This window comes from Melanotaenia boesemani, chromosome 17, assembly GCF_017639745.1.
Source record: "Melanotaenia boesemani isolate fMelBoe1 chromosome 17, fMelBoe1.pri, whole genome shotgun sequence".
In the NCBI taxonomy this organism is placed as follows: domain Eukaryota; kingdom Metazoa; phylum Chordata; class Actinopteri; order Atheriniformes; family Melanotaeniidae; genus Melanotaenia; species Melanotaenia boesemani.
In genome coordinates this window covers 16619208-16634617 of record NC_055698.1, presented here as the reverse complement: position 1 = coordinate 16634617, position 15410 = coordinate 16619208, and the positions used below count along the sequence as shown (strand labels likewise).

Below are 15410 nucleotides of genomic sequence, written 5' to 3'. Positions count from 1 at the left end.
TGTTTTCTGACCCTGTGTAACACATTTTCCTCTAAAATTATCTTTGTAATCTTCTGCAGTGTGAAAACCAAAACTCCAGATGGCTCCAGGTCATCCATGTGGTGTGTGTGGTGTTTTTCACTCCCCGCCACACCATGGAAAGATCTGAACAGTTTTATGAATGAAACTTTTTTAAAACAAACACTATTAAAACAGGAATTTAGGAAAAAAAAAGAAATTGTGCACGTTGAAATGATTGTTTTATTTGCTAAGAGCGTTTCTGATCTTATCTTTACTTTGCTAAGAAAGAATGCGGAAACAGCCAGTTCAGTGACGCATTTAGTTCAATTTTACACTTAAAATGATGTAAAACAAGATATTATTTCCTTTTCATTTCACTTGAGGAACAAACCTAAATTCCTATAAAACGTTTCTGGCTTGTTTTACACTTTATTTATTTATTTATTTATTTTCAAATAGCTTTAACATGATATAACCTGTTATGTGATTTCATTTCCAGCTTTGCCAATAACTGATGTGGTCTGAAGGAAATATTTTAATTGCTGAGTTTAGTTATAAAATAGTCCTAATAACCTGACCTGTTAATTTCAAGTCATAAATAACAAATGAAGATGTTCTTCAGAACATTAATTACTGACTTTCACTACAATATATTGTCCAAAAACATAATACTTTTAAGTGCCCTTGGGAATCATTTAACAATCCAAAGCAAGACTCCACATGTCTGTGTGTGCTTTGCACACTGTTTTATATTAAAATCTAAACCCCTGTGATACCACATAACCAGACAACTCTTCCTCTTTTGATTCTTCAGTCAAAGAACCTACAAAGGTTGAACTAACCAACAACTTACAAGAAAACATCGCCCTCTACTGGACTTTTACTGTATGTGTTTTGTCAAGTTATTAACACAGGTTTATTGTTGCGTTAGTTTTTAACAGTCAAACACACACAAAAAACACACAAACCAAGCTTAAGCATATGCAACACATGACTTCCCTTTATGATGCTGGGCTAAAAGAAGAAAATCATCGCTCTACCTCAATGCATTGAGGCTTAAATGTCTTCAACAGCATCTTTTATCAGCTGAAAGTATTTGTTCTCAAATTTCCCCTAAATTTTAAATCATGTGTAAATTCTTGATTGTGTGCAACCTGAGATTTCTACTGAATGTGGTCAGATTGGTTTCAGTATGTTTTATCTACGTACTGTATATAGATTTGACAAAGTACAGTGTTTCCTCTAGTAGAAAAGATACTCTGAACCCGTATGAAAAATAAGATTTAGAATTATCTAAACCTGCATAATGACATGAAACAAAACCTTTGGTAATCACATCCTTTAGATATTATATACTAACAGTTAATTGTGTACCAACAACAGTCAGCTTATCCCATAAAGAATCTTAGAAATATCTCAGCATGTGCTGAAGTTAACTTTCACTGTGTATTGCTAATCATATGGTGGAAAAGTTTGTTAGCACAAAGTCATCTATTTGTATCAGACAGAATAACAATAGTTTGTTTTACGAACAGCTTCATATGTCAAGGAAATGATGATAAACAAACCTTGTAAATCAGGCCACCCACTTCAGTGTCATCAGCATATTCTAATAATGATGATTACACAACATCCCTAGGGGCCACTTCACTTGAAACAACACAATCAAAGAAAAAAAAATCCTCATGCAGCTTTAGAGGCCATTGACCCAGAGAACAACCAAGATTCTAATCTACCTCCAGCGGAGACTCACATTGACTGAGAATGACAAAGATGAATCCTTTCTGTGGTTTCTTAGAGAGCACATTTTGGCAGAGCTGCAAGCAAAATAACTGTATTTTCATTGCTGATTAATTTGCTGATTACTATTGGCTGATTAAATCTTCCCTGGGAAATTTGCAACCATTAGGGGGGGATGATATCAATATTACTGGGTCTATTAAACAGCAAGAAAGAGCCCCACATCATTAGTTAATCATTCATTAATTATTATCCTTAATCAAGTTGAGCTTCTGACATTATTAAGTGCCAGCATGTTATACTTTGGGAACAGCATAAAAACCTTTTCTCAGCCTCTCATTGAATTGTTCAGTATGAGTTTCATACCTTCACAGATGTGTTGACCATGCTAAGCAGACTGATGCATCACACACACGTTTTCTTCTCCTCTTTAGCAGTAAGGATGCTGAGTCAACTATTTCCAGAAACATCAGTTAGTTGGATTTAGAATTTTGGTCAATCAGCTGACTTTAGGTCAACAGAAAACAACAGCCTTTTTGTGTCTGGTTTTAAGATTTAGCTCATTAGCATTAAAATAAACTGTGATGATCTATTTATGTATTTTTCTCTAATTTTTTTAGTAAGAATTTTCTATTTTTCATGATGCCCAGTGGTCTGAATATTTCACTTGTCTTGCCTCTCCCCCAGCATTTTCTATCCCAAGGGAGCTTTCTGATACTGAATTCAGCATGAAGAGGTGCTGGAAAATAAATAAATAAATAAAATCCTTGTTCATACTTAATTAGGGTTAAAGGCTTCAAAAGATTTGTAAGTGATTGCTCCCTGGTTGTTTTCACATTTTCTATAACAACCTTAACCTCTTTGAAAACTGTCCTAATCAACATTTATCTGAAAAAAAGTTGTAGTTTACTGTCTCTCCACAAGATTGCAGCAGAGATCATAACTCATCTCAAGCATTCCAGGTATGCCTTTGTGATTAAAGATGAAAGGTGAAAATACCATTCTTATTGCAAGCATCTACTCCCCTCTCTGAACTACGCTTAGCACAACATTCCTGTTGAGATTTACTTTATGAAATAAATCAGGTCAAAGAGTCATTTAAACAGAGGAGGCTCTTTCCATTGCATCAGTGGAGTGATGGCCTGAGCCAACTAGTTCCAGGAAGAGGCACAATACTTACTCTCATCTTGGTGTGGAGATGGGAGCAGGTGCTTTTCTGTCAGATCTATTTCTTCACTTCCTTGTGTGGATTAGCTGTGATAAACAGGGCAGCAAAATGCTTATATTACACCCTTTCACAGTATTTTACTTTCACTTTACTCCACATGAAGAGATAACAGATAATAGTTAATTCATCTGAATTGCCAAAACTCCGAAAGGGGACTTTGTTTACTAAAAAAAAAGCTACTAAACAGCAGCTGAAATATTAATAAACACTGTTCTGCAATTTCAAGTTTACTAAATGAGATCACAGAGGAACTGGGAAGAGCCAACACGTCATGTGGAAGTTGCTGAGGTGTGTTGTTTGAAAGATTACGTGGTTGGGAAACTTTTGTGATTCCCGACCAAAAGGAAGGATAACGTTTACACTTGTGCCCAAAACAGAAGATGATCTTACAGTATAGCTGAGTAGATTGCGCAACATGTAATCTCATTTTACCACACACAACAAAACACTTTTTTAAAGCTTAATATCAGGAAGGTGACTTTTGACCTTTTTGTTGAGATTAAGTTGACAAGATTTATCCATATTCCTTTCCTAAATATAAAATTCCTACTCAGAAAACATGTAATATTAAATCCTTCATCTCCTGAATGAATGCCCCCTCTTAATGCACATGAAAATAAACTTCTTAAACACGGATTTCTCCAGGTATTTATTACTCGACCCAGCACTCTACCCTACTTTTTAGAGCCTCAACTGTCATCCCTTGAGGAGGAGCCCCAGCTCTGATGTGTTAGGCAATAGTTGGTTTGGCAGCTTCCCAGCAGCCTAGGCACTCCAGCTACCCTGTTGATACCTAATCTGACTCTTGTACTCACACATACACACTCACACACACACACACACACACACACACACACACACACACACACACACACACACACACACACATACAGGTACAACACACACAGCAACACAATGCTTACGCAAGCCCCGGCCAGTCATGCCTCGGGTAGTCATAACACGCAGAGGGTGGAGACATGCCAAGCTCTTATAGGTCAAACAAATTATTTACAAGTAAAAGTGGACTGGATATGTAAGAGTGTTTGAATGCAAGTTGAAATAGTGTTCAGTTTGACAAATTGACTTCAAGCTCCTCTGGTTATTGAAGCTGAGGATTAAAGAATGAGAACAAAGCTTCTGCTCCCTCTGGTGTATTCCAGGAAAAGATGTTGACCCACTATTGACATTTGTGTGTTTGAAGAGTTAAATGTTACATTACGCAAAGGCCAAAGAAGAGTAAACGGTGAGAGGAAGAGATAGAGAGAGACGTGGAGTGTGGTTTTTTTCCTCTTGCGAAGGATGAGAGTGAAAGCGGTGAGGGAGATGAGCAAATTGTTCACCATCGCAGCAAAAAGAAGCTGTGTGAATTCTTTCAGGAAAACCTTCGAGGCATGCAGTTGAGCAGCGCAGGTGTCTGCATGGGTGTAAGCTGAAAATACATAGAAGCAGCAGTAAAAAAAACAGGCCGTGTGAATATGAAAAATGGTGATCTTTATTCAACAACTCCACACATATTTCAAATATACATATTTACATATTTTGTACAACGAATATAACTCTTATGTGTGACCTGTCTAGACTTAAAAAAGCCTCAAGGTTGTGTCACAAATACATAATTAACAGTGCAATATTAAGATTGTGCACCCGTGTCGGTTTATTCTACACATCACATGAAAGCGTGACTCACTTTGTATGTATGAACCAGCAACAAAATCAAAACCTTTTAAATTACTTCTCTGTGAGAAACAATGCAAATCATCACAAGTCTCTTCCCACCTCCAGCAGATGAGAGAAAATAATTAAATAAATGAAAAAGATATTATAATAAGCTACTGCATGACCCAGAAAGTTAATACACAGTACTCCTAAGACGTGCCAGATTTAATAGCATTGTCGACATTATTGTATCAGAGCAAAATAGCCGTCAAAAGACTTAAAGTTGCTCTGTAACTAACATATACCTTATTTTAGAGCTGGATGCATCACGTCACTGACTATGAAGACTAGTCTCCATGGATCCAAGGCTTTCAAAAGAAAAAAAAGAGGAAAGGGTAAAAAAAAAAAAGAAAAATACCTTTAAAGAAGTGAAACAGTTTGAACAGATTCTTCCAGCCAAGGTCAGAACAAATCTCTTCAGACACGCTTCAGTGTTGAGTCATCAACAGACAGCCAACATCAAATAACGCCTGACTACGACTTGAGTCTCGTTCGGTTTATGAAACAAAGTGGCACAGGCACAACACTCAGCACAGCTCAGATTTCGTCAACACAACATCCAGGTTTAACCTTTAAAAGTTTCCATTTTCATGTTATCGTCTTGTTTTTGTCTTCACCCCATTCCTGATAGGTCATATTCCATCTGTAAGGAGTAATGTTTGAATTCAGTTTATTTGTACTTTTGCTACTAAAAGACCAAAGTTGCCTTCAGGCACAAGTGTTATCCAATGATCAGTTGGTGCTCAGGCATGTGACTGGCTCTTAAACCAGTGCTGCTTTTAGAATCATATTAGAAACCAGAAGCATTAGTGTTAGGTTTAGCCATGACTAACTGCACTCATGCAAGAAATGCATTGCTGAACAGTTCCCAAACTCATGTTTTCAATTATATATCTGATATTAATTTAAACTGAATACTTTAGTAACCAAAGAGAAAAACCTTTTTTTTCTGTTAGTCATTTACAAGTACTTGTGTAAGCCTGGTGTCACTATTTATTGTTGACTATGTGACAAGTTTTTCGCATTTTTCTGCCAGTCTTACACCAGCAGCACCCTGCCTTTCTCAACCTTCTGCACATGGTGTGAGATTTGTAAGTGCTCTCCATTTGCTGAGATCTTGCCAGATCGGCAGTGAGACATCTCCATAGTGTCACGCCGCGGATGACACATCAGTCCCTTGCTAACTATCTTTCTCACTCTATGTCACTGTCTGCTTCAAGACATCAGGCTTGTGTTTGGCCCGTCCTCCAGTCGGCCGGTGAGTCACCTAGTGAAGCCTGCAGCCCGGTCGGAGGGTGAGAGGAACAACATCCTGGCCTGTTCGCCTGCTTTCCGTTCGAGAATCAGCTAATGCTTTGTGAAGCTTCATGAGTTTGAGCCGAAAGCAAGCAGCAATGATTGTTTGAAATTTCTATGATACACTCAAAGAAGCCTGCAGAGATTTTTTTCTATCTAATCTGACAAATTCTGAGTCACTGGGATTTTTTTTAGCACCAAATATCTTTTTCAAAACGCACATAAAGAAGCACAATGAAAGATCATTGTGAAGAATGCCCTTAGCAAGTAACATGTATATGACAACAAAATACAGTACAGTAAGTTTTGTAGAAAGCTTTGAGGGGGGTGGGGTGGGGAGGGCGTATGTACACACAAAGGTACACTAATGGGTTTCTAAAAAGTGCCAATGTACAAAAACAATATTCGTCCCTCATAGCAATTTTTTTCTTTTGGTCCCTCAGTCAGATGTTGAATGGAGTCCGTCAACAGAACAGATTGTCGTCCTCTTCCACGTCAAAGGATGGCACTATTTGTTCCGCTGAGCCCACTTCCTGTTCACCCGCCGGCACTTCCTGGGATGACCATGGCAGGTGGAACCACGGGTGAGCGAGCAGCTCAGTCGCTGTGAGTCTCTCTGAGGGCTCCTTCCTCAGCAGGCTCAGGAGCAGACACCTGGCCTTGGGCGACAAGCCCTCTGGCAAACAGCACTGACCTCTGCGAATTTTGGAAAACAGCGTTGCCGGGTCAGGGTCATGGAAGGGGTAACGGCCGACCAGCATGGTGTACAGCATGACTCCCAGGCTCCACATGTCAGCCATCTTGCCAGAGTAAGGCGTGGAGCCACTGAGGATCTCTGGGCTGACGTAGGCAGGGCAGCCATGGGTGTCTGACATGGAATCATTATTGGGTTTTTCCAGGACGCGGCAGTCCTCAAGACTTTCTAATCTCACATGTGTCCTGTGAAGACAAAGTTGAAATAATGTCAGGATATTTGGCATAACCCTTAAGAGCACACAGTCGGTACTTCTCTATGCCACATCTGCAGCAACAACAGAAGGCTTTTAGTTATACTGTAAATTAGGACGAATGCTTAGGGCATCCTTCTTCTAGTCCTAATCTGTGTAGTGACAGATGGACAGTCAGTCACTCACAAAGCAAAGATACACACATACACACACTCCACACTCCAGCAAACTTACTGTGATCTTAGAGCAGCAGAGTGAGTCGGGTTTAAGAAACAGAGCTGTCTAAGCAAATTTCCAATGACTTCCTGGCACTAACTTGGTCACATAAACACTCATATAAATATATTACTCCAACACTCCCCTTCCTTCCTTACTCACACGCACCACACTATATTTAGCCCTGTTAATGATGGGACAGACACTTAGTCCTGCATCAGAGCAACTGAGATTGCGAGAACGTGTTTGTAGAATGAGATATTTACCAGTGCATGGTGCTTACAAAATGACTGCATAAAAAGAGCATGTAATAGGAAACTATTCCATTTCTAAGGGCTTAACAATCCAAGCCACCATTCAAAGCAACAGATGTGCAATTCTTTCCAATTTTAACTTAATTTGCGAGCCCTGATTTATCAAGTGAAATGCACAAACAGGCACAAGAGGTACTCTGTTTCATCTCAAATTGGGCATTACCATTATGCTTCTGTCATCAGAGTGGCTGGAGAGACAAATAGATGTCCACAGACAGGATGGAAAGAGTGACAGCCAGAAGAACCAAGGCAGAAAGCAAATGATATTTAAACACAGAGATACTGAAGGAGATAAGTCAGCAGAGGAGAAACAGAGATGGAGGCAGAAAAGGAAGCAGAACAGAGAGAGTTAGAAGGGTGGAGAGAGTGAGTCATCCTTCTGTTGAGAGAACATATCTTCTCTCCTCCTCTCTCTGGCTCTGTCTCGAGCCGAGGCTATCTGCACCTGGGTCCCACACTGGCGGCGCCAGCCATCCCATAATTACCCTCAAATGGCTGTTGCCACATCAGTGACGCACGGGAGGCTGGCTCGGCAGTGAAGCTCTGCATGCTTCACAGTGCTATTCACCTTTCCTAAACTGGCTTCTCTATCTGCACTGTGTGTGTGTGTGTAATTGAAGACAGCATTCGTGAAATTGTTGTGACTTTCTGTGTCTTTGGCTAAAACGCTGCATTGTTAGCCAGAACGTTGCATCACAGCTTGTGCGTTACGGTTTGAAAGATGTCTGATTAATGAATGAATGACAGAAAAAAATGAAGTCATGCAGGATTGTAACACACGTATGTTGACATCTGTCAGTGATTGGAAGAAAGCTGAGATGTTCGAGATGAAAACAATGAGTTCCATGATGTCACAGCAGTATTTAGGGTTATCAGCAAAACCTGCAGGGTTGTTTATAAAGCCACAGAAAGATCTGCACTGTGTCATCATCTGAATTTCAAAGAGACGTCTGTAGGAAAAAAAGAAGCTGTCATGCCCCAGCTTAATTGATCAATTTGCCAATATTTCAAAACCATCACCCTGCTAACACAATATGGAACTGCAGGCGGAAAGCCATTTGAGCATGAATGGATCACAGCGTCAGTGCTCAGAGAGTGCAATCAGCCCAAACACAAACATGCATGTATGGACACACGCACAAAGGAAGAAAATGAGCCGTGCAGCCCTCCCTTTTCTTCCCCTCTGCTCATATACACTGTGACTCATCGCTTTGCAGCTGTATAGCTATCAGAGGGACACAACCAACTTCAACTTCTCTCACTGCCTGTCTGATCTCGTTCATTCATTGTGACCCGGCAAAAGCAGAGGTCACGGCTAGAGAATGTTTCTGGTGAAAAGTCTCTGTGAAAAAGGGGCCTTTGGAAAGCTGAATGGGGGGGAGGGGTTGTGTGGGATCAGCTAATGCTTACAGGAAACAGGGTGACGCAAGGGCAAAGAGGCGACAAATAGTTTTGTAAGCAGGGATTTTATGTGTCTTCCTGAACAGAATGTATCACTCAGAGATTAAGGCATATGTGTGGGTGAGTACGAGTGGGAGCCAGTTCAAAGAATAATGCTTTTAACTACTCCTCTGTGGATGGAAGAGTATATGAATGAAACCTTGATGGAAGCATCACTTACTCTGCAGCCCAGCGATGATGTAATTTATTAATAAATGATGAGTAATAAATGTTTTCTAAGATATCGGGCTGCAGAAGGATATGATTGTCTCATTCAGCAGCCTCGTCTCATGGCTCTGCCAAAATACCACCCACCACATTCACACATGCACGCACACACATACATGCAAAACAAACACAAAATGCATACAAAGAGACACATTGAGAGTGAGAAAGGGAGACAGACAGCGAGGGCGAAAATCTGGGAAGTTGAACAGTCTGCCTCCACAAGTACAGAACCTCCTACTCTATCTGTGCCCACGTCGATATCAGCACACATGACTTGGTTGTAGCTGCCATGTTTGCTGCATGTTTTCAATGGAATGTGCCACTACACTGCAAGTATTCAGGTTGAGAGCAGTCAGATAATGTTAATTTGAACATAATTTGTAGCTGGATTATATTTATGAAGATGTCAGGGAGTGACAGTCGATGCTACTTTTCCAGAAACATTTGGTGGTATAATTCAGCACAGCACCATTAAATTTATTCCCTTAAGTAAGTTTTGTGGAGGATTTAGTGACATCTAGGGGCAAAGTTGCAAACTGCAACTAGCTTAATACTGGTGGGCTAATCCTTTTTATCATAGTGATGAAGGTATGACTTTCCTCTGTTCTGCCTCTGACTAATTTTCTAACTTTTTCTTCCTCCAATGACTCCAACCAATTTTCCTCCCCACGCCTAACTCAGCAGCCAATAAATTCATGACTTGTCTCATTTTGTAGATAAAAATGCTTGTTTGTAAGGCTACAATTCTCAGTAACTCTCATTATTGCATGATTCCAAACTAATGAAAACATATGAATTCTTTAAATGCAGGAGAATGAAACTATAAATGTAAAGGCATCGCACCTTTTTTCATTTGCAAAGACAAACTTGCGCAGTTTGAGGTCACCCAGCACAATGCCTGCCTGGTGGCAGTGTGCCACGGCCAGAGCAACCTGGCGGAAGAGCCTGCAGGCATGCTCCTCATCCAGCCTGCGACAGCTCTTCACCAAGGTGTGCATGTCCCCAAAGTCCTTATCCAGGAATACATAGGCCTTGCGTTCGCCAAGGATGATATCCCTGATGCCAGCCACGTTCTTGTGAGCTGGCAGAATCCCATAGGCTCGGATCTTTTCTTGGTATACCCCCATATCAAAGACCTGGAAAGAAGATCAGAGAGGAGGAAAAGGAGGGGCAAGGGTGCAGGACAGAAATTAGGAACAGAGAGAGCGAGCGAGAGAGAGAGAGAGAGAGAGAGAGAGAGAGAGAGAGAGAGAGAGTTCTTAATGATCATAAGCGGAAACAACCATGCAAATATGGCAGTAAAGTATAGATATGTATATAAATAAAAAAAGACATGCATATGCTTTGATTTCAGCTCAATACACTGCTTTTGCAAGAGCCTGACAAATGATTCACTCAAGTGTGAAGCCATTAACTTTATTAATCAACAAAGCCAAACCCCTGCCGGTCTATTATGCAAAGTAAGCACATGAATCTGGAGCAATGAAGGCTTCATCCTTATCTGGACAGATCCTTATCTAGATCCTTTTTTTTGCCATACATGTTTGCATTTTTGTGTCACGGTGTGACGTGTATGCAAATACTGCGAGTTGACAGACAGTGTGAAGCCATTGAGCTACAGGATGGGTAGACTTCAAAAGATTTGCTGCTTTTCCACAACACAGAAAGAGCAATATGGGGCTGCATTTCCCTTGATATTGTTTATGTAGCAGATTTTAAATAAAACAGCCTTATATAGTCATTTTAATAAATCATGAAGCAACACTGCTATTACGCAAATTGTGACACATTTCGCGTGAGAATTACATTTGCAGAAAAAGTGAGCTAAATAGGGGCAACATGTCAGACAGGCTATTGAGCAACGCAATGTCTTAAAACATCACTCATTGAAAGAAATTGCACAACGGCTAGATTGCGCATACCTTACACAGTAGCTCATCGCCAGTATCGGTGTTCATCGCGCTGTGCATGCTCTCCCGGTCCGCCAGAGGTAGAAGCAAAAATGGTCCTATCCTGGATGGACCCTGGTGGATCGGGGGGATAGCGTTTGTAACAGGGCTGACCGGGGACCCAGGTGACGTTCCGAGGAGTCCCTGCGTGTCCCCCGCCTCGGCGCTCAACCTCGCGCATTTGGCTGGTGGCTGATCGTCTGAGTCCAGCCGCTTGTGCGCGATTCTCCGGATGCAAGGTGCCGGGCTGCTCCACTGCAAGTTCATCCTGACAAGCCGATTCACCATAAAGGTGGAAAAAAAGTAAATAAATAAATAAAAAAAAAGTACGTGTCTTGTATAGGATGCGTTTTAGTTAAAAATCCATTTCTCCGTGCCAGACCAATTATAGCTGACATAAACGAAACTTCAGCGGATTTCGGTAGGTTTAATAATCCAAACCACGTCTTTCTGGAAAGCTTGCAACTCTGATGCCAGTGTACTTTTGGTGAGAGAATTCCGATCACTTAGAGTTTAGAGATAGACGGAGAGAAAGAGAGACTGCCTCACACTCAGAGAGAGGTTGAGAGTGAGTGAGTCTCAATGATGTTGAGCTCTGAGCTCAAACACTCCGCCCGACCAGTCCAGCCTCCTGGTGACACAAGCGTTGAGCAATCCTGTAGTGGCACAGACTCCAGCTCAGATCGTCTCTGATGACATCGCTTACTGTATTACCTTTCAGAGAGCTAGCATATGGCTCATACATCAGTTTTCCTTTCCGGTGTTTATCAGGGTGTCACGAGTCTCCACTTTCCTGCTCCTAGGTTCTCAAATTTAGCTGATACTGCAAGAACCCGAGCAACAGACAGGGGTGAAGAAATCATGAGTTACTTATCAGGTCTACATCATCAAGGGTGCACATGTTTTAGACAATAATTAACAATCTTTAAAATTTACTGTCTGACTCAGTTGCTTTGTAATCTTCAGCTCTTATTGCTATTTATTACCAGCAGTAATTATTTCTACACAGACCTTATGAAGAACAGTGGCCTTGAGGTGCAAATGCCATAGTATTTTGAAATGGAAAACAAAGGGATAACATTCATTTTTGTTTGTGAATGGCCAGAAAACAAGCCCCTGGTGGCAGATTCATGACATTTTCTGTTTCTCCCAGCAGGATCTTTTGTGATCTGTTTGACTACAACATTAATCATAATGCAACAACAAAAAGAAAGAAAACCACAGAACATTTCACTTTACAGAAAAGGCAGAAATAACACATTGTGTTTGCCATCGGACAGAAAGTCCCTGCTGATTAATGTTAATTCTGAAAAACTTTCTGCAGCTTCCTTGCTGAATTTTTTTAACAAAGTTTTAAAGGTTAGGAGAGGAAAATTAATTCACAAGGGAATACTTAAAGTACAATTATGTGGTGTAATTCTCTCTATAAATTTAATCATATCAGGACATTATGATGTACCTTCAAACACTGAGAGCACACTATAAAGAGTAAGGCATGATGAGTAGAGGCCATGTCATACAAAATTCCTTCCTACCTTTTCTTTAAAATAAAATGTCAATGCGTTTCTGAAATGCTGCAGTGTTTTCTGCTCTGTTGCTGTGTTTGGTCTAATTTAGTTGTGTTTTACACTTCAGGGCCACTGTGACACCTGAGCTGTTTGCTCTCCAAATGTTCAGCCTCAGGTGTGAACAAATGCCAAAGCAAAACTCCAGTGTATTAACCTTAACTCTGGCTTTAACATCACAGTGATACTGTATTTTCCCATGCTAAGCCTGTTTGTTATGTGGACATGACTCACCCCCATAAAGCTGTTGTGGAGCTGGGCTATAAGCATTCACATAAAATATGCTAGTGCAGCTCTGTAAACAACATCATAGAAGTTGAGGTTCAAGAGCCTCTGATCCCAAGTTAAAACTACTAAACACCAAGCAAATGCTGCGCAATTTGTGAGAAAATGATGCAATATTTTTGAAAAAATAAAGCAAGTGAACTATGGACTGTTACTTCAGAGGGCAAGCAACTGAGGAGTAAAGTGTGTACATATATATATATATATATATATATATATATATATATATATATATATATATATATATATATATATATATATATGAAGAGAGAGTTTGAAAACATTTCCGTAATGAAAGTAGTTGAGCAGATGGTACAAAGCAATTATAAATGTGCATGATTGTGTTTGTTTGTTGGGGTGTGAACACACCCGTGACTATGTGCATGTTGCGCAAGAGTTCTCTTTTTCTACTGCTTTATGTTGAACAAGCACAGTGGCTTCAGCAGAGGCTCACTGAGCGTTCACTGAAAACAAATCAACAGCTGGCCCCTGTGTGTGTGTGTGTGTGCGCGCGCTATCACCCCTCCTTTTTACAGCTCCTCCTTCCAAACAGAAGCAAGCCATTGCAAACAATTTCTTTTACACATTTCCAGCACAGTCCCTTCCACTAAGAGGTCACACGCTTAAGCAGGTCACAGCAGTTGAGCTCAGCTTGACTCAAAAAGGTCATGCGAACCTGTTTCTGCAGGCTGTCCAAACATGGATGAGCTGCAGATTCCATAGGAATGATGGCTGTTATTTTTAGGCCTCACATTCTTTCTTTGTGCAATGGTCGTCCTACGAAAAAGGTGACTCACCGGCTGATTGATGTGTGTGTGTGTCTGTGTGAGCAAGTGTGTTTGTCATGTTGCCTGCAAGCACAGGAACAGGTTTCTTTTCTTGCTGTGGTCCTTCTTTCACTTTTTGAAGAGTAAAAAGAAAAACAGGATGAGCAGTTATTGTACAAATGGGTGGCAGAAGTATTGCTGCTTTGAAAGGGTCATTGTTATGTGATATCAAAGCAATGAAATTCGTTTGTTGCTTGTTTTTATGTGACTTGTGATCAGATGCACATTGGAAAAGCTGAATTATTTGTGTTGGCTGCAAAGTGCATGTGTGATATGACAGTTTGTTTCAATATTACTGAGGTTTAATCTTCGAATAATCTCTCAAAGGCAAGCCAAGATGTGTAGGCTGATTTTACTCTTACACAATATAAATTATTTTGCAGGTTGTAGCATTTTAAAGCTGGCCAGAGCTGTGCATATGTGGGCATGTGTTATGTGTCTATACAGTGCCTATGTGGGAGTGTGGCTGAGTCCCCACGCCAGCAAGCTGGAAGAGAAACAGTATTCAGGCCATGCTCTCCCTTGTTATAATTAGCTGAGTCACTCACCACTGGTGGGGTAAAGAAAGGCTGGGAATTGATCTCTGAGAATAGTTCAAGCCTGATCTGGCTGACAGCCAGCCATCACTGTGAATTATTCTTCATTAAAAATAATCTGTCTCCATGTACACAGACACATAGAAAATGAACAGTGGTGTAGATTTGAAGCTACAACTGGAGTTTAACAATTACAAAGTTTGGGCCACATTTTGTTTTGAAATTATAGATAGTGTTTATTGCCATCAACTAAATGCAATTTTCTAATAAGTTTTCACAGGAATGTGCTGCTTGCACCTCCATTAGGTGTCACAAGTCGTGAATACACTGTCTAATTTTTTGTTGGATATTCTTCATGATTGTGGATGTCTATGTGTTTAAATTTGACTTTGCTGACTCTTGAAGAAGTGTGCTATTTCCTGACTATATCACAAGAAGTTCTTCTTTTCATCTGGGATTTACACCTGTTGTCAAAATCCCCTTCAATGGGGAAAGAAAACCCTCTGACCAAGCACCACACCCAGCCCTGCTTGGTGCTTTCACTATTTCTACAATTATTAGTCTTTACGGTATTTTTCTTTCAAATAGAAACATTGTTGTATATTTATATACAATTACAGGTTCCAGGGAGAAAACATGCCTGTACACGCTCCCAGCTCATCACATATGGACGAATTGATGGAACAATCGGATTTCTGATAAGGACCTGGTGTGCTCAGTCAGCCTGACTGGCACAAACCAAATGGCTGAAGGGAAGTGGGATTATGTTTGGCATATTAGTATTGTTTTAGGCTTGATTAAAGAGTCTGGGGGATACTATAAGAGTCTATATAAATAAAAATTATAAATGTTTTCTAGAGGATAAGTAATCAACTTCAATCTCATCCTATTAACGAACTACAAACAAAAACATAAAAAAAATGTTTAAGAGATCAAACCTTCAATTGTTATTGTTTATCACCGACTTCGTCCTTGGGTTTTTATTAAAAGTCTTTAAAAATGTATAATGTGTGTCATGAAAATATTGATTTGATGTATCTGACCGCTTCAGGCTTAAAAGGTTTCAAGAGGACATGATTAGAGCAGGGATCCCCAACTCTGGTCCTCGAGGCCCACTGTCCTG

The 15410-nt window shown here is 40.3% G+C and overlaps 1 protein-coding gene across 1 annotated transcript; it reads right to left on the bottom strand.

Moving 5' to 3' along the window:
- Window positions 1-4438: 4438 nt before the first annotated feature.
- On the bottom strand, window positions 4439-11665 carry trib1 (tribbles pseudokinase 1). The gene is made up of 3 exons (XM_042012186.1): window positions 11048-11665; window positions 9969-10261; window positions 4439-6919 (listed from the first exon to the last, which is right to left on the bottom strand). Exons 1-3 carry the CDS (start codon window positions 11360-11362, stop codon window positions 6445-6447), a joined length of 1083 nt encoding a protein of 360 aa, XP_041868120.1. The 5' UTR covers window positions 11363-11665; the 3' UTR covers window positions 4439-6444.
- Between the last annotated feature and the right edge of the window lie 3745 nt (window positions 11666-15410).

Coding starts and splice junctions, on each gene's coding strand:
- trib1 (XM_042012186.1), bottom strand. CDS start 11,362: ATGGTGAATCGGCTTGTCAGGATGAACTTGCAGTGGAGCAGCCCGGCA. Junction 10,262..11,047: donor GCGATGAGCTACTGTGTAAG/GTATGCGCAATC, acceptor TCTTCTTTCCAG/GTCTTTGATATGGGGGTATA. Junction 6,920..9,968: donor GTCTTTGCAAATGAAAAAAG/GTGCGATGCCTT, acceptor TTGTCTTCACAG/GACACATGTGAGATTAGAAA.